We start from the raw sequence: 19,576 nt of genomic DNA on the forward strand, positions 1-19,576 counted from the left end.
GCTGCACTCATGTGTGGTGCCAAGACCATCTTTGGAGATACTGCAAGCTGCCTGTGGTAGGATGGAGCTATTTTAATTTTAATATAGGGATCAAAGAAAAAGTTTATGTGTGTATGTAGAGTAGCCAGCTTTCAGTCAGCAGCCTATTCTTTAAAGGACAATTGAAATGCTAATAGAGTCTAGAATCTATTTAGGCTTGGAAGAATTAGATTTTTATTGGCAAATGTCAGTAAATGCTGATTCCACCATACACACACAAAGTGATGAAAAAATATTTCCATTGATAATAATCAAAATTTACAGCTAGGCAAAGTAAGACAAATGTTGCTTGAGAACTTCTTAGAGTCAAAGTCCAGTAATTTAGAGCTTTGAATTAGGCTTGTTACAAATGGAGTAGCAAATGAATAGTAAAACCAGGGATGCATTCCAGATTTAAGGCTTTGTATATTTTAATGTGTGTTGTTGACAATTTGTGCTTGAGTGGCTTATAAAGCTTTGACTTTTTGAATCTTATCAGCCACTGTCATTAATTAATTGTCTGCCCCTGCATAATTTCCTGCAACTTTGAACATTTTAATTGATAAAAACATGCTTATAATCCATAATTTGGTTAACCATGAAAATTTACATCGATAAAAATGCTGAAAAATAAATATTGATATTATCTATCAAAATGATAAAAAAAATAAAAATAGAATTCTGCCAAGCCTTTCTATATTATAGGTTATCCTCATCAGTGCCAGCATTCTGCCAAAGATTACAGCAGAGACTCTATTAAGGGCCAGATTTGGCTTTCTTTACTCATGGGAGTAACACCACTGAAATAATTAGGACTGCACATGGGTTAGATCCTGCTGATGCTTACACCCATTTAACATTATGCATATGCTTCTTCTCATTGACTTCAATTAAGTTTTTATAACACGTACTACTCATGTCTATAATATGCTTATAACAGTTATTACTCATTTGTTAACCCTTTATAGACAATTGATAAGTGTAACCTTAACATACAATATGGTTAAATAACATTCTATACAAAGTTTCAGCTGAAAGCAAATTTTTAAGTTACAGTGTATATCCCTGAAAAACAGTTATTTATAATGGAAATGGCAGATCCTGAATTCTAAAGGCACACACAAAAGATACCGTAATACCCAGCTGAGGTTCACCTTGCACCTCAAAGCAGTATTCCTTCAGGCTCCATCAGCAGGTAGTTTTGTAGGGGTTTGGGCACAGGTAATGAGGGGATAAGGTAGTGGCATTTGCTGCCAAACTGGTTCCGAATGGCGAAACGGCACAAATGTTGCAGACACCGAGGTGTGCATGTCAGCATGAAAAAGGATTCATAAAAGGGCAGGTGCATCTGTAAAGCAAGAGAGAGTAAACCTTGAATTCAGTTTTTGGATAAGCTAGACAAAACAGAGCATTTTCAAACTGAAAATCATTGGCACGATGAGATTAAGTAAGGTAACAGCATTACCGAAACAGCTTTATTGCACGTTAAGAAGTCTAGGTATTGGTAGGATTCTGTGAGATGAAACACAACTATAAAAGTAGTTCCCATCCGAAAGGACACACAACATTTCTGCAGGTACAACACCTCATTGTGGAAAACCGTTTTATTTGTTTGTGATTTTAAATGTACTTGACAGCAGAATTCTTCATAAAGCATTAGCGTGCTGACGCGAAGTACAGGAGACATGGAGCGTCTAAGATGGCTGCTTAATCCTTGGTAGAAACAACTGCAGAAAGCACAGAGAACAGCCATTAGATGCCACTTTTCTTTTTCTTAACAAGTGTGGTTGGGGTAGATCTACAAGGATGAAAGGCTGCAGCAGCAATCAATGACTGCCATTGTAGTGCTCATTACTGCATACCTATATGCTGCCATCCACCGGTTGTAAACATACAAGGGTGAGATTTTAGCTGGGTTGAGGCCTGGTCTCCCTGGCTAACAATTTGATGTGCACCCAGAAAAGGAAGGAGGTGGGGGAGATTTTAAATGTTGTAGCCCTAGGTCTTCAAAGGAGTTTGGGCCCCATTGACTCTGTGGGGCAAGGCTGGGGGTTTTCAAAGGATTGACAAAGGCCAGGTTTGTGCTTTGTAAACCTCAGCCTTATCCCACAGCAGCTATCTTGGCTTTTATGACCCGAGGACACAAAAAACACGGGTCTGAGCTTGGTGAGCTAAGCAGCAACTCTGCTAGTGGAAGGAAGCAATAGAAATAGTGGGGGGACATACTGCAGCCATTCAAAGCCGTTCACAAATACACCAAGCGACAGATGCTAGATCTCTGCTGTGGTTACAGGAGCAGTGCAAAGAGACCGAATGCTGCCATAAAAGGGCAGCTGATGATTACCCTGGTATGGGGCACTGTGCCAGCCCCTCCTGGCCTCCTTAAAAACAACGAGGCATCTGGTGGCACCTTAAAGACTAACAGATTTATTTGGGCATAAGCTTTCGTGGGTAAAAAAAACCCACTTCTTCAGATGCATGAAATACCCATGAAAGCTTATGCCCAAATAAATCTGTTAGTCTTTAAGGTGCCACCGCACTCCTCATTGTTTTTGTGGATACAGACTAACAGGGCTACCCCTCTGATACTGGCCTCTTTAGGAAGGGGGCATATTGGGGCTGGCTAGGAGTAGGAAGGGGGGGGTTCCAGGTAATAGGGGAAATGATGGGGACTAGAGAGGGAGGGGCCAGAGTGCAGTTTGCTGGCTGAAGGAACAGTCCCTAGGGAACAATTCTAGCTGGTGCTAGCTAGAGATGTGCAGTGGCTTCCTGGGACTGGGAAGGGGGTAACAGTGGCTTAGAACCACTCTTGCCTTCCTTCCCTGACCTATGCCAAATGTGAACTCAGAATATTTGGGGACTGTCCCACAGTGGCAGGACTGAGAGGGGATGAGAGCACATCTGAAGGTAAATTGGAGGTTTGATTGTAGCATTGGTAGGCATACCTGGGTGAGCTTTATTCAAACTAGCATGGCAAAAGTAGTACCTGTGAAGATGTAGTGGGACAAGTGTACATATTCAGAGTCCCTGGGCAGGCATGTACAGCTCACACTGTTGCATCTACACTCATATGCACCGACTTTGCGGGTGCTCCAGCCCTGGAGCACCCATGTGGAAAAATGGTGGGTGCTGAGTACCCACCGGCAGCCCCCCATCAGCTCTCCTCCACCCCCCAAGTGCCTCCTGACCACTATGGGCCCCATGGATCAGTGCCTCCCCATCCCTGCCACAGTTTTGTGGTGTGCAGGAGGCTGGGAGGGAGGAGCGAGGACGGGGTATGCTCAGGAGAGGGGGTGGGAAGAGTGAGGCAGGGTTGGAGTGGGGCAGAGTGTGACTTTGAGGGAAGGGTGGAGTGGGGGGCAAGGTCTGGGACATAACCGGGGGTCAAGCACCCCCTGGCACAATGAAAAGTCTGTGCCTATGTCTACACTGCTGTTTTTATTGCTGCTAGCTAGATCAAATCTGGTGCGGGTATCGCTAGCTGAACTGCAGTATCGTCTTAGACTGTAGTGAGGCATGCCCTGAGGAGAGAGAGCAGGAGGGCGGGTGGCTTTGTGATTAAGACTGCAGCCTGGAGACCGGGACTGTGTTCCCAGCTCTGCCACAGACACCTTGTGAGATCCTGGGTAACTCCCTTACAGTTGCTACGTCTCCGTTCCCCCTCTGTTGTGAGGCTTGCTGCATTAAAGATTGTGTGCTGCTCAGATGCTATAATAGCCACTCAGATGGATCATCTCAAAACCATATGCCAGAGATTTTTAGTGCAAATTTCTATCTAGAACTATAACAGGGTTCAAAAAAGAACTAGATAAATTCATGGAGGATAGGTCCATCAATGGCTGTTAGCCAGGATGGGCAGGGATGGTGTCCCTAGCCTCTGTTTGCCAGAAGCTGGGAATGGGCAACTGGGCTTTCACTTGATTACCTGTTCTGTTCATTCCCTCTGGAGCACCTGGCATTGGCCACTGTTGGAAGACAGGAGACTGGGCTAGATGGACCTTTGGTCTGACCCAGTATGGCCGTTCTTATGTTCTTATCTAGGGATCATGGTGCCATGAGTTTCTATATGCCAATGCGGCAAAGGTGCAATAAGTATCTCATGTTCTAACACTCTCTGCTGTCTTCACTCTTCAGTACTTCATCTTTTCAGCATTCTCTCACAAATCTCACCAGGAAGGGACACGACCTTATTTCCAGAAACAGCAGCAAAACAGCTTTCACTGAATTTTTCCTGAACATCTACGTTTTGTTGGGTGACTTCAGCACGTGTGACAGGGACAGGCTTGGCCATTCTCCTCTGTATGTCCATGGCAGGGAGACAGCAATAGACGTGCAAATGCTTCCCCCCCTCTTCACACCAAGGCAACCTCAGCTGGGACCTGGAGGAATCTTTCCTAGGAACGAGATTGTCGTTCAGATTTCAGTCCTTGGCTCCCCTGCTACATAAGGCCAAATGGCTTCATGATGTGGAAACCTGCATACTAGTAGCTGACCTAAGATCACCTATTTATTTCCCAAACATCCATCAGAGGGTAACAACTTTTGATTGCTATTAATCTTATTCTGGGTATGCCTGGCAAGGGTCCTGTGGAAAAATAGTATGTAATCGAGACTGTATCGTAATGCATATGTACAAGAGGGGTTGAGTTAAAGTTCCCAGGCATTGCCTAACTATTGAATGCTTAACTTTGCAACCTTAATGGTCTTCTAGTGTAGGGTTTTTGTGTGTGCAATTATTATTTCTAGTACAGTAATGCTCAGAGGCAGATTGAAATTGGGACCTCATTGTGCTCGGTGCTGTACAAACAAGACAGTCCTCGCTCCACAGCACTTTGTCTAACTAGACAAGCGGAGGGAAGGGACATAGAGTGGCTCATGCAAGGTTCCACAGAAAGTCAGTGGCACAGCCAGTCTCCTGAGTCCTAGGCAAGTGCCATACCCATTGTACCATGCTGCCTCCAGCAGAAATAGAACTGACTGGAGGACTCAGGCTGTATTTCCCTTTACTCTCAGCTATGCACTGCCCCTCCATGATTTTTGTTACTTTCCAACATTTAATAAACTGAAAACTAAAGCTATTCTGAGCCTTTCTCTTATAACGGACATTGAGCTAAGTAAGGCAGGCTTTGTACAGACTGTCAATATGGAGAAAACTGGAAAGCACATTCAAAACAAGTGTTCGGTTGTTGGCCCTTTTGACTGTAACTTTGTATGCTTGGATTTGTGTTGACCATCGCAACTCATTTCTCTGTGTCATCGGTGCAGGACCTGCAGGGAAGTGATGTCACAAATGCACGTATCCGTTACCACGTTGGGCCATCTTGTGCTCTCAGGCCGGTATAAATCAGGAGTAACGCTTTTTGAACTGGTGGTGTTAATTGAATGTGAAACTGCAAAGATGAAACTTAGGTCTGGGCTATATAAAATGTTCCCAGAGTAAACATTCTCTTTTTTTTTTAAGGTCAGTTTGAACATATTTTAATCTTAAATTTGGAGTTGCTGTATTCCATTTGCTCTATCCGCTGGAAACTGTACTTGGCCTGGATGCCATTTGGTTATTTTTTCATTTTTAGAGCAGGCTCCTACGCGATTGGGTGCAAAAGCACGGGCTTGATTTTTCCTTGCCTTGCACTGGTCTGGTTATTGACATGTGTGCAGGGCAGGTGGAAGAGGCAGCCATTCTGATGGTGGGAGTGGTGTGGGAAGGAACTTGCAGTGCTCAAAGTCTCATGGTGGCGTGGCCTCAGGCACTGTGGGACATCAGCCCATGTCTTGGGAGGCAAAACTACGCCACTGGCTATAGGCATATCTAATAAACCAGCCCAGAGCTTTCCTACCTGAAATATCTCCTCTGGAATAGCCTCCCGCCATTGCTCGGAGATGGGGACTTGAGAGTAGGAGTTGAAGAGGATTTCGATGATCTCTGGCACAGATGCACAAGACCTCAGCACCTAGAGGAACAAATGCAGAGGTGGTGTTGTGAGGTTTCACTGGGGGTGCCGTCCACGCCTCAGGGCTGAGGCTCTTCAAATACCCAAATGTGGATGACTGGAAGTTTCACTTTTCATCGTGTCACTAAATGAAAGGATCAGAGGTTCCACCAATGACAGCTCAATTGTCTGTGTGAGCTACTTAACCAAGGCAGTCCTTGGGAATGGTGCACACAACATTAAAAGAAATTCTGCTCTGTAGCAAGTCCCTAAGTCTCCTTCATATGCAAAAATCATTGGAAGGCTTGCTTTCTTTATAAGGTTATTTTTGCTGGATGCACCATTTGCTTTTTGTTTACGCTCTTTGCTTGTTGCATGACAAGCCAGGATAATATTTTCTTTATGGTTTGAGGTAAAATCCATGAAATGCAAAGCAATAGTAAGACTACTTTGATGACAAAAATACAAAGTTGATATGCCAAGGCTCTGTGATAGATAGATAGATAGATAGATAGGGCACTCTCTGTTTCTTAGCCTCCACAACAAAGCTAGTTTCAGCCTATCCTAACCCTTTCCCCTTTACCCTCCTATAGACATCATACACCCATCACCATGAAACATTTCACTCACATTTTAATGTTCATTACTCCAGGCAGCAAGATCCCAGTGAAAGGTTACCACCTCTCAAGTCAGATTAAATTTGAGCACTTTCTCAGGACATCAAAAAGTCACCCCTTTACAAAGCAAAGTACTCTGGGTAAAATTTTAAAAAGTGTCCAAATGACGTAGGTGTCTAAGGCCAATGGAATATTCTCAGCAGGATATAAACCTCTCTGATCACTGAACTAAGTTTCCAACATATATTTAATTAACACAAACATGGAGGCCAATAAGCCCCTGCACTTTTGAAACTTTACCCTCTGTCTGCATGTGACCAGCATTTCTTATTAAAAGGTGATTTAAAACCAAATGATATAGGACGCTAAGGGCCTGATGCTGCAATGCACTCAGCACCTCTCAAGGCCAGGTGGCAAAAAAAATATGCGGTGTGGTTCACCACTGTGTGACTTAGGCTATGTCTACGCTGTGGGCTGCTACAGCCGTGCCGCTAAAAGCTGCGCAGCATAGCTGTTGTTTGTCGGCAGGAGAGAGTTCTCCTGCTGACGAAGCGCTGTTCCCACCGATGCTTTCCGTCAGCAAAACTTTCGTTGTTCGAGGGTGTGGTTTTTTCTGACTTTCAGGTTCCAGCATAGACGAAGCTTTAGTAGAGGCACACCAGCCACAGACTGGACTAATGAAGTGTTGAATTGGGTACATAAAAAAATAACCCTGTACACAGTTGTTCACATGACTTCTTAGTGTAACTGCACTGACTTCAGGGAAGTTATCCCAGGGAGGAACATCACAGATTTTTAGACAGGTGGATAAATCGAACAACCCTATCTTGCCTCCTTCCCAAACCCAGAACTATTTGTTTATGTCAGGGGATGCGATGGTCCTTTAAGTTCCCAATGGAACTAATTAGCTGCATCCCAGGGTTCAGGTCATAGCTGCAGGTCATCTGGTCCTTAGATCAAAGGCCAACAAGCAGCTAAATGGGGACTGAGCTCTAGCTACTTGCTGGGAGCAGGTAGGTACCTGCCCAAGTCCCCCAGCTCAGGCGAGAAGGCTCTAGAAAGGGGCCAAGTAGTGGGACATGGTTTAGCTGTTTAATTTATCTTGGACTTTTTTTGTTTTGTGAAAGACACTGACATTCTGCTGCAGTTTGAAAGCTTTCATTTGATGCTCTGCCTGGCTTAGAGTTTACTAGCTAGATGCTCCCAGCTCTGATGGTTCTGCCAACACACATGTGAGCACAGAGTGGCCTGTGTACATGGGACAGAGTTCATAAGACAGAAGCCTTCAAGGGCCAGGTTAATATCTAGGGTAATTCCAATTTCTTCATTGGCGTTACCCAGAGGAAATGTTTAGTCTTCAACATGTAAGTGAATTGAATGCATGTTGGCAGCGTATTTCAAGTTTGTACCCTGCTTTGGGTGCTGTATTCACTTGACAAGTTTCTAAATAAAATGATGTCAACCTACCGCAAGAAATGTTTCCCTCTCGAAATGGAAGCTGACAGTCACTATTATCGAACTGGGGAACATTTCCCAAAGTGCCTCTGTTGATTTAGGCTCTTCAGGCCCATTTTCAAAAGTGACTTAGGAACCTTCATCTAATTGCAGATCAGTGGAGCTCAGGTTTCTAAGTCTATTTTGCAACACTCCAGTGACTTGCAATGAGGTGTAAGTTAAGAACATAAGAATGGTCGTACTGAGTCAGACCAAAGGTCCATCCAGCCCAGTATCCTGTCTACCGACAGTGGCCAATGCCAGGTGCCCCAGAGGGAGTAAACCTAACAGATAATGATCAAGTGATCTCTCTCCTGACATCCATCTCCACCTTCTGACAAACAGAGGCTAGGGACACCATTCCTTACCCATCCTGGCTAATAGCCATTAATGGACTTAACCTCCATGAATTTATCCAGTTCTCTTTTAAATGCTGTTATAGTCCCAGCCTTCACAACCTCCTAAGGCAAGGAGTTCCACAGATTGACTGTGCACTGTGTGAAGAAGAACTTCCTTTTGTTTGTTTTAAACCTGCTGCCCATTCATTTCATTTGGTGGGCCCTAGTTCTTATATTATGGGAACAAGTAAATAACTTTTCCTTGTTCACTTTCTCTCATGATTTTATATACCTCTATCATATCCCCCTTAGTCTCCTCTTTTCCAAGCTGAAAAGTCCTAGCCTCTTTAATCTCTCCTCATATGGGTGCCGTTCCAAACCCCTAATCATTTTAGTTGCTCTTCTCTGAACCTTTTCTAATGCCAGTATAGTACTAAGTTCCTAAGTCACTTCTGAAAAGGGGACTTCAGAGCCTAAGCCACTTAGGTGCTGTTGAAAATGTTCCCCACTGTCTCTCCACGCTTTGTGAGTGGGGCGCTATTAGCTTGTTGTTCCCGTTCCTACATCAAATAGAGCTGCTCACCACTCACACAGCAGCCAGCTGAGTGCTGACATCGGCCCTTTGAAAGAGGCTTTGTCCTCCCTTCTTTAAAAGAAACGTGTGAGTGAATTTAGTGCTCAGGCAAGGTGCTGGGTGTCTGGCCTCAGAGAGCTAATTCCTCTGCTTAGTTACAGATCAAGGACAGTCCAGGAAACTGAACTGCAAGTTTCAGCCCTCACTGCCCTACTGTAGCCAAAAGGATCACTTCAGAGGAGGCTAAGAGAGCAGGTCAGTCTCTGCTGAGATGGCTAATGGTAGGGATAGCTCAGTGGTTTGAGCATTGGCCTGCTAAACCTAGGGTTGTGAGTTCAATCCTTAAGGGGGCCACTTAGGGAACTTGGGTAAAAATCTGTCTGGGGATTGGCCCTGCTTTAAGCAGGGGGTTGGACTAGATCACCTTCTGAGGTCCCTTCCAACCCTAATCTTCTATGATGCCAGTGATGTGAACTCCTCTCTGCTGGAAAGTTGCCTGCAACCACCAAATCCTTTTCATATAGGCCACTGCACAGCCCTGGGATGCTAATTGCCTTCCGCCATTACTGGCCTGGATTAGAACTAGCAACCAATTGGCCAATCTTACTGTAGCCCTTTACTGATCGCCTCAGAAAAGCCTTGCCAATATTTAAACTGGCTACTGCCTTTGCCTCTAGCCAACGCGTGAGACTGTACCTTCCCAAAGGCCATAGGCCAGATTTTTTGGGAGCCATGGTTCAGCAGTGTCTGCACTGTGAGATGTGGCTTCCATTGCTGCTTGAAGGCTGCGGACTGTAGGATACAGGAAAGGGGGGAGGCTCCGTTGTAATCAATGGCATTCACATCCGCTTTATTCTGCAGCAAAAACTGGACCAAGCCGTGACTAGCATTCTTGCAGGCTTTGTGGAGAGGACTCTTCTCCTCTTCATCCGTGGTGTTGACATCTGCTCCGTACATAACCAGCAATCTGCACACCTGCAAGTAGCTTCCTTGCTCCTCTTGTTCTTTTGCCTGTCCGCAAGTCACGCTGAGTGCCGTTTCTTTCCGACTGTTCTTCCTATCCACACTAGCGCCGTACCTCAAGTACAGGAGCGCGTGATCACAGAGGCCATGTTTAGCTGCTATGTGAAGTGGTGTCTCCTGTGTCTCTTCATTTGGTAGATCAACCATCGCTCCATACTTCACCAGCAGTTTGGCACATCTGTAATGAAGTGACACGGCCGTTTACTGAAGGAGAAATGGAAGCTGAGTTGCATGACTTGGTTATTATTGGGCCATCTTTTCCACCTCCCATTAGCGAGACCACTAAGATTAGAGAAAACAGATCTAACAGCCCATAAGCTCAAGTGGCCTCTACTGACTTTTGATGGGATGTGTTGTCCTAATTCACTTAGGTACTATTGACATGATGGGACACGACGTTGAAGGAATGGAAACAATGTGGTTAAGGCTGGGGTGGCTCACCCTGACGGGGTGCCCACGCTCATCCAAAACATATGAGTGGCCTTTATTTAAAAATGAACTGAACTGAAATGTAATGTAAATTGTGTTTTCTTTAAGAACAATGCACAGAAAAATCCTCAGCGTCTGCCCGAGATGGTTGCAATGTGGCAGATGCAAGGCAGCCAGCACATGCTGGGCCACCAGAAGGGGAAAAAATGTTTTGTGTGTGCGCTTTTTAGAAAACACTCAACCTGCTACTTGTGGCCAGTGCAGAAGAAGTGATTCTTTTGGCAAGTTCTGGAGGTGGGAGTGTGGGACCTTTGGCAAGCTGGTGCTGTGTGGACATCCCGTGTATCGAGGGTGGTGTGCAGGAGCAGGGGGAAGCCTAGAGATGAAACTAGTAAAAGGAAGCAGGTGGACATCCTGGGTGGGCTGGGATGTGACCTGATAGGAAGTCTGAGATGGAGTGCTACGTAGGCCCTGGAAAGGGAGAATAAGAAGGTTAATCTTGATGCAGCGAGGAAAGGAGAGACCATGGAGGTGTCAGACAGGTGTAGATGCTGCAGTCAAATCAGTGGGTGAAACATCTATGTTTTGAAGGGGGTGGTGGTCAGGACCAGGGTTCTGGCACCATCCCACCCAGGATAGGGAGCCCAGCATGAGGCTGCGTCATGTCGCTGCATCTGGAAGCGGCTCCACACACAAGGGAGCCGCTCGGAATAAGCACTGAGGGTGATGTGCAGGGAGAGCTCTCGGAGTCTGGTAACTGCATAGCATTGTATGGTATGCATGGTAACTGCATAGCATTGGCGACTTGACCTTGAGGCAAACGCCCCTTGATCCAGTGTACAGCCCCCTCTGTTCTTCAAACAGCTGTGAGTCATCAGACCTGGTAAGTCTCCTCTGGAGACATCCAGTTTCCAGCCCCCTCTCCTGGGCTTTTCAGGCAACCTCTCAGGAACCCCAGAGAAGGAGCCTGAAATGAGCCCAGAGGCTCTGCATCCTGGCAGGGATGGCTTCCTTGCTTCCCTCTCCCTTATCAATGCAAGGTACTTACACGGCTTCCATCACCTCAGTGTTTAAAGCATTCATCCTCACAACACTCTCACGTGGGAGTGCAGAGCTGCTATCCCCAGCCAGAGGGGGAACTGCAGCAAGGAGAGACTCAGAAATGGCCACACAGGATGGTTGTAGCAGCGTAGGGAATTGAACCTGGGTCTCCCTGGCAGAGCTACACAACAGCTGTGGTTTCCCTGCAGAGCCAGCTGGTCAGCAGGGGGAGGGGAGACAGCAGACTGCAGTGCAGAGTAGGGGGCAGACAGGAAGCTCATCAGCAGTTTGGGGAGAGAGAAAGATTCTGGCTCCCCCTCCCCAGAAAATACTCCATAGGGAGAAGGGGGGATCTCCTGGCCCTGCCAGAGCTTAGGGGAAAAGGTCTTGTTGCCTCAGGCAAGACAGGAAAATCAGGGGTGAGAGGGGGAAGGTGAAACTCGAGGAGGAAGCAGAAGCATGGGGGGGGGAGTTAGAGAGGATTATGGAAATGAGGTCATGCATGTTCATTGAGCATGCGTATTGGGGTATTATTTGCATAATCCTCCAAATCTGCAGCCTTATCAACACTGGAGCAAGGTGAGAGCAGCCCGCTCCCTGCATGCCATGGCTATGCCTAGCCGTTAGCTCCTCTATCCAGCTTTGGGGACTGTGGCCCACTCAGCCACCCACAAGTGCTTTCCGGGCGCAGGGGAGAAAGGCGGTTGTCTTTGGCTTATGTGAAAGAGTCTTCTAGCCCCAGCTGTTGAAAAGTTAAGGCTGTGACTCTGGCTGATTGCTGCAAGTGCAGCAAACGCTAGGCTAAGGTCCCGGGCCTTGGCCACATGAGAAGAAAGGAAGGGCACCAGTTGGAGAGGTTCACACTCAGTACCAACCCTAGGCAGTTGACAAATGTTGGGTGTCAGTGACTGGCTGCAATGCCTGGGCCACGATGGGGTCTGGCTGTATCAGTATAGCCTACTGCAGTTTCTTCTCCATACGGAAAGCTACGAAGCTTCAGCCAGTACTCCCAGTACCATCCCTACACATTTGGGAACTGCCCCAAAGCCCCAGCTCTCAGCAAGGTCTCTGGGCATTACACAGTAGGTGGTCCTGGAGACCCAGTGTCTACTGGTACAGGCAAGGTTACAAAGGCGGGCACTGCGTGTGGATGTGCCAGAAAGGTTTTGTCAAAATCAGTGTTGCTCTGGTGACACATTAAACCATTGCAAGGACACATGAGACCATCAGCCAGTTCACGCAATCAATGTGTCTGCAGTCATTTCATCTCTCGGTGTAGATAACATCCCCGGAGTGTGATGCAGACTATCCATATAATCCAACTCTTGTCTGACATGTATGCCTTAGGGCTAGGGTCTGTGTGTAGGCAGTAGGCAGTGTGGAAAGGCAAGGTTCTTTAAATAGACATCAGCTGTAAGTGAATCAGAGAATGAGTCTCAGCTGAAAACATCAAACCCACTGTCTGGACCTTGGCTGCCAGTGGTCAAGGCTGTTCACACTGGTATCGAGCCAGAATAACTAAAAGGGAAAGAAACTTCTATAGCTACCTAATGCATTGGCTTGGGCTGCTTTGAGAAGCATGGGGGGATGCACATGGGCAGGTTTGGCATTAAAAATGCTTTCTCCACCCATTTCTGACTCTGCCATTTAAGTGACCAAAACTACCACCCAGGCCTTATCCTAGTTTCAGAAACATGGAAGGTGCTGAAACATATTCCCTCGCTTTCCAAACGTAGCATAACTTTACTCACACTAGAATGGTCTATTTCCAAATTGTTGCAAGGGAAATAACATCAATGGGAAAACAGATGTTTTCATTCTGAGGTTAAACCTTTAAGCTGGAAGTGAATTGGGGCATGAGTGGCAATTATCCAGCAAGAACTGCTTTTCCCATTTGTTGTCTTTCTCGGTTGATCTCTGCATCTTTCCTGAGTCCCTCCTTATTCAGACAGAAATTGCACTGATGTCTCTTGGCGCACGTCCAGACTAACCCGCGGCATCGGCGGGTTAAAATCGATTGCTCTGGGATCGATATATCGCGTCTAGTCTGGATGCGATGTATCGATCCCCGAGCGTGCTTACATCGATTCCGGAACTCCATCAACCCGAACAGAGTTCTGGAATCGACACGGAGAGCCGCGGACATCGATGCCGCGCCGTCCAGACGGGTGAGTACCTCGATTTTAGAAATTCGACTTCAGCTACGTTATTCCCGTAGCTGAAGTTGCGTATCTAAAATCGATTTTAATACCTAGTCTGGACGTGGCCTTGGAGTTTTGCCTGAATAAGGAATGTAGGATTTCATCCCTTGTGTGTACTGCAAGGGAACACTTCCTTTCTTGGTTCAAGCCCACTGAAAGGAACGTGTTTTGTGAGCAGTGTATAGAATTGCTTGCTATCCAACTTTGGGGACTGTCCCATGTGGCAGCACTTGCTATTTCAAGAAGAACAGAGTTTGTGTTTAAACAAAAACATTCCTGTAATATAAGTAATCTTGGAAATTTGCAAAAGAGTGATCTCAGTCTGGGGGAGGCTGTCATGAAACCTTGGCCATTAAAAGGACACCCCACCCCACCTTTACAATATTCTATCACAGCATAGAATGCCTTCTGACAAACAGAAGGAGGTTAAAGATAAACAGTCCACACCAATGGTTTTTTAGTGCAAGTAAGTGAATGTGATAAGCCAGTCTAAATGAATCAAAATTACTGCTACTTTTTCTACTAGAAGTTGACGTTGTAACCATTGTAACGGTGACATGGTGGCAAAACAATGTCAAGTTCTGCAGTACATGCAAAGAGCAGTTGGCACCAATGCCGGTACAACTGGCCATGCTGTGATTAGGATTCCGATTAGGTAATGAGAGAAGGGAGGAGGGGAGACTCACAGGTAATAATGCAAGACCTTGAAAATATTCTGGGATGTATGTTTCATGATAGAGACTGATGTGACAGTAGTGACAGCTGAACAGCAATTCCTATCTCATGGATACTGCCCACATCTGATTTATTTGGTTCTGCGGAGATATTTACTCTTCTTTGTGGCTTGGCCTGTAAAAATCCTGTCTAAACTTTCTTCTTATATATACTGTGCCCCTGCTTTTTTTGCTCCAGTATGCTGCTACAGAGTTCAGTGACATTCAGTGCTGATATTTAACTGAAATGAACCTTGCTCAGATCCAGACTGACTCATGCAAACTTCAAGCAGGTTTTCTTCCCCCTAGCTCTCCTTATACATTGCCATTTGGCTTTGGTGCCAAGAACAGTCTGACTTGTAACCATGTTAAAGACTACTAGCCAGACGCCTAATGAAAAATATGTTTGGAGACCCTTCTGACAACATGTTATGTAGCCACCTAATTCTCCTCTTTTCCTTCATTTTTCTTTCATTCAGTGGTTATATTTCCATGGAAATTGGAGCCCCAGCTCGTGCAAATTGACATAGCTCCATTTGGCCCTTTGGTTTTTGAAGGTGGCCTGTAAAGGACAAATTAAAATCGGACTAACCTCAGCACTGTGGTCCTGGTTTAGGAAAGCCCTTAAGCATATGTATATACCAGTGTTTGGTGCATGATATGTGTCCCCCTCTGTAACCAGTTCACAGCCTGCTACAGGCCCTGGTTCTTTAGATCAGCCTATAGAGACTCACATATTTAGCTCTGAAGGTCCCTGGTCCAATAGCCACCATCTTGACTAACAGCAGAGATCACATAGCAGGGGCTCATGGGGACTTGAACTGCTCTGGGCCTGAGAATGAGTATCTTCTCTCCAGGGGAATCATGTAACCCACTGGTTAGTGTACTATGTACCTGCCACTATGCCTGATCCACAGAGGATATAGGTCTGTTGAAGCTCTCAGCTTGAGGCTCTTTCACTTGTGCTTTCTGCTTTGGTGGTTCCACCTTCAGTCCTGATGGTTGGTTAAGATGGGGACGTTTTTGCATTGCTTAAATGCTTTCCTGAATTGTGGGTGATGAGCTTAGTTCTTCCATTGAACCTTTAAGGGGGACATTCAGTACATAAATAAGTGTAGTATAAACTAGCCTGTAAAATAACAATTCTTCATCGTCTCACAAAGTCAGATGGCTCGTTCTGAGAGGCTGGGTGATGCCAGAGAAAATTCAACAATGTTTATGGCCTCATTTTTTATTTATTTTCTTAAACTCTTTCCTCCCGAAGTTCACTACCATACAGACACTGCCTTTGATGTTCTTCTAGGCAGTTTGCCAGGATTCTTAGCTTCCTTCTCCACTAGCTGGAGAGACACTTTGGGCATGTCTACACTGCACACGAAGCGCAGGATCTGACTCACGTTTGAGCCTGAGCCCTCCTTCTGTCCACACATGAATCAGTCTGACGTGGGTCAGCAAGCACTCAGGACACAGATCCTTGGACCCTGCTAAGGAGGGTGGGTCAGAGCCCAAGTCCTGCTGAGACTTGGGTCTAAGCCCTGTCATTCTGCTCTGTGAATGCAGGCCAAGCCACAGACCCAAGTTAAAAGGTCTTTGTAGCACAGCATGGATGCGTTAGCACAGTTGTGAGACCAGAGTTGGGTCCAGGTTTACAAGGCAGAGTGGATTCTCAAATATTGTCTTGGAAAACTGAACCCACAAGCTCGGGTCCGACCGATTTGAGTTTACAATGCAATGTAAACATACTCTCAGTGCAACATTAGCTTTGGAGGTGTTAACTTTATGTTTATTTCTGAGAGCGCTCTGATGCCCATGTAATGAGGAGGAGACAGAAAAACAGCTATGAGGCTAATTATGGTTATGAAGCTCCCTGGAGACCCTGCAGGATGCTTCCTGCACATCAAGCTGCTTCTGTTCTGCTTCTGTTTTATCTTAAGTAACCAAGTTTATAAAGATAAAAGTATCTCTGCAAACAGATATGAATAGAATACACTAGTACAGAAGCGATCCTGTTTATCTCAGTGGCTGCCTCTCTCTTTGTGTCTTCCTCTTACAGTTGAGACCTTCAAGCTGATAGTCCCTTGGTTTTTTCTCTGGTGGCTGAAGACGGGGCATTTGAGAAGAAGGTCCTTGACTCTTGTATTCTGTCCACACTTTTTGGTGTGACAAAACTCAACTTAGTATTAGAGAAGCTGACCTATAATATTGCTTTAATCGCAAATATGTGGTGATTGGTCCATGTTATCAATGTAAGTAAATATATTCGTAGCTAGGCGACAGGGCCTGTATGCTGCCATCTCCTCTCTGACCTCTAGGTTACGGGGGATGGTGGATGTTGGCAGGAGTGGCTCCAGGCCCCAGCACGCCAAGCGCGTGCTTGGGGCGGCGTGCCGCGGGGGGTGCTCTGCTTGTTGCCGGGAGGGCGGCAAGCGGCTCTGGTGGACCTCCCGCAGGTGTGCCTGAGGAGGGTCCCCTCGTCCTGCGGCTTCAGTGGAGCATCTGCAGGCATGCCTGCGGGAGGTCCACAGGAGCTGCGGGACCAGTGGACCCTCCGCAGGCACTCCTGCGGGAGGTCCACCCGAGCTGTGGGCAGAGCGCCCCCCCAGGGTGTGCCACCGTGCTTGGGGCGGCGAAATGGCTAGAGCCTTCCCTGGATGTTGGTGGCCTGACATATACAGGAGGTCAGAGTAGATTGTCTGGTGGTCCCTTCTGGCCTTACACACTACGCCTTATGACCTCACCTCTGCTTTTGACACTATTGATCACACATCCCTTGAATTCTTGTGCTCTTTTGGCTTTCCTGACTCCTTCCTCTCCTGGTTTTCCTCCTACCTCGCCAGTCACTCCTTTAATAACTATTCTGGTAATAAAGGTGAGTGGTACATGAGGGGCTACTATAAGGTGGGTGCATAACTGGCTGGATAACCGTACTCAGAGAGTAGTTATTAATGGCTCCCAATCCTGCTGGAAAGGTATAACAAGTGGGGTTCCGCAGGGGTCTGTTTTGGGACCGGCTCTGTTCAATATCTTCATCAACGATTTAGATGTTGGCATAGAAAGTACGCTTATTAAGTTTGCAGACGATACCAAACTGGGAGGGATTGCAACTGCTTTGGAGGACAGGGTCAAAATTCAAAATGATCTGGACAAATTGGAGAAATGGTCTGAGGTAAACAGGATGAAGTTCAATAAAGATAAATGCAAAGTGCTCCACTTAGGAAGGAACAATCAGTTTCACACATACAGAATGGGAAGAGACTGTCTAGGAAGGAGTATGGCAGAAAGAGATCTAGGGGTCATAGTGGACCACAAGCTAATATGAGTCAACAGTGTTATACTGTTGCAAAAAAAGCAAACGTGATTCTGGGATGCATTAACAGGTGTGTTGTAAACAAGACACGAGAAGTCATTCTTCCGCTCTACTCTGCGCTGGTTAGGCCTCAACTGGAGTATTGTGTCCAGTTCTGGGCACCGCATTTCAAGAAAGATGTGGAGAAATTGGAGAGGGTCCAGAGAAGAGCAATGAGAATGATTAAAGGTCTTGAGAACATGACCTATGAAGGAAGGCTGAAACAATTGGGTTTGTTTAGTTTGGAGAAGAGAAGGCTGAGAGGGGACATGATAGCAGTTTTCAGGTATCTAAAAGGGTGTCATCAGGAGGAGAGAGAAAACTTGTTCACCTTAGCCTCCAATGATAGAACAAGAAGCATTGGGCTTAAATTGCAGCAAGAGAGATTTAGATTGGACATTAGGAAAAAGTTCCTAACTGTCAGGGTAGTTAAACACTGGAATAGATTGCCTAGGGAAGTTGCGGAATCTCCATCTCTGGAGATATTTAAGAGTAGATTAGATAAATGTCTATTAGGGATGGTCTAGACAGTATTTGGTCCTGCCATGAGGGCAGGGGACTGGACTCGATGACCTCTCAAGGTCCCTTCCAGTCCTAGAGTCTATGAGTCTATGAGATTGCAGGGAAGTAGAGCTGCTCAAGATTTTTTGACTGAAAATATCTTCCACTGTGAAAATGGGGTTTCAATTGAAAGGAAGATTTGTGTGTGGAAAATGTCATTTGATGCAATGTGTGCAGTGCTGTTGTAGCTAGGTTGGTCCCAGGATATTAGAGGGAGAAGGAGGGTGAGTAATATCTTTCATTGGACTCACTTCTGTTGGTGAGAGAGCTTGATGAAGAGCTCTGTGTCAGCTCAAAAGCTTCTCTCTCTCACCAACAGTAAAATACATTACTTCACCCTCCTTGCCTCTCTAATTGGAGGCAAGGAGAATTTTCATTTTGTTTCTATCTGAAATTTTTGTTTAGGTTTTTAAAAATCAAAATATATTTGAAATGTAGAATTTTCATCTCCTCTTTTTGACGAGGTGCAATAACATTAAAAAATGTCCAAGTTTTCCTTCCTCAGCACACACAGCTTCTCCAACATTGGAAAAGTTAGAGAGGGAAAAGGGTGGAAAAAAATCAAGGAAAAAGTAGAAAAATTCCATGACATAATTCGTTTTGTGGTGAAAAAGAAAAAATAAATAAAGAAAAGAAACTGATTATTTTAAAATCTAAAATAAAAAATGCAAACCATTTCCAAAAAATTGCCACAGAAAATCAAAATGTTGAATGGCAAATTTTTGTTTACAATTTTTTTTAGGGGAAAAAATGGATTTTTTGACCAGCTGTATTGGTAAGAGTAAATGTTTTCCTCCTGCTCCTGTTGTTCTTACCCTGATCCATATTAGCTAACATCTCTTTGACATATCAGAACTCAGCATCCTATTTCTCCAGTGGTTACTGTTACATCTTGCCTTTAAAGAAAATGTATGCAAATTAAATCAGCCAAAAGTAACTACAAGCCAGTCCAGCTAATTAATGTAACACATATGGACACATCTAGGCTGGAAGTTCAGGGTAAATGCTCTGAGTCCCCTGACAGAGGAGAGGCTTATCTGCCTCATATTGGTGGACATCTGTCAATAACAACTCTGAAATTCAGTGGTTTGCTAATCCTACTTCTTCTGCAGAGGCTTGTTTTGGCCATTGAGTTGACTGCATCACCTGGAACGTCTATTTGCTGTGTACTACAGCTCTCAGCACAGAAGCATGGACAGTGGCTTTCGGGGTGCTCTCCAGAAGCAGAGGCAGTATCCTTCTTGGTTTTGTTGAGATGTTTCCTGTTCCTCCTCTGGGACTAATCTCAGGA

At 45.6% G+C, this 19,576-nt stretch overlaps 1 protein-coding gene across 1 annotated transcript in view; it reads right to left on the minus strand.

Moving 5' to 3' along the window:
* Nucleotides 1-348: 348 nt before the first annotated feature.
* The window catches only part of ASB18 (ankyrin repeat and SOCS box containing 18), a 61,079-nt gene continuing 41,851 nt past the window's right edge, over nt 349-19,576 (minus strand). The window contains exons 3-5 of the mRNA XM_030581020.1: nt 9,668-10,172; nt 5,856-5,969; nt 349-1,366 (exon numbers count right to left, since the gene is read on the minus strand). Of these exons, the coding sequence (XP_030436880.1) occupies nt 1,181-1,366; nt 5,856-5,969; nt 9,668-10,172 (805 nt within the window). The 3' untranslated portion in view covers nt 349-1,180. The remainder of the gene's footprint in view (nt 1,367-5,855; nt 5,970-9,667; nt 10,173-19,576) is intronic.

Source organism: Gopherus evgoodei, chromosome 11 (assembly GCF_007399415.2).
Source record: "Gopherus evgoodei ecotype Sinaloan lineage chromosome 11, rGopEvg1_v1.p, whole genome shotgun sequence".
In the NCBI taxonomy this organism is placed as follows: Eukaryota; Metazoa; Chordata; order Testudines; family Testudinidae; genus Gopherus; species Gopherus evgoodei.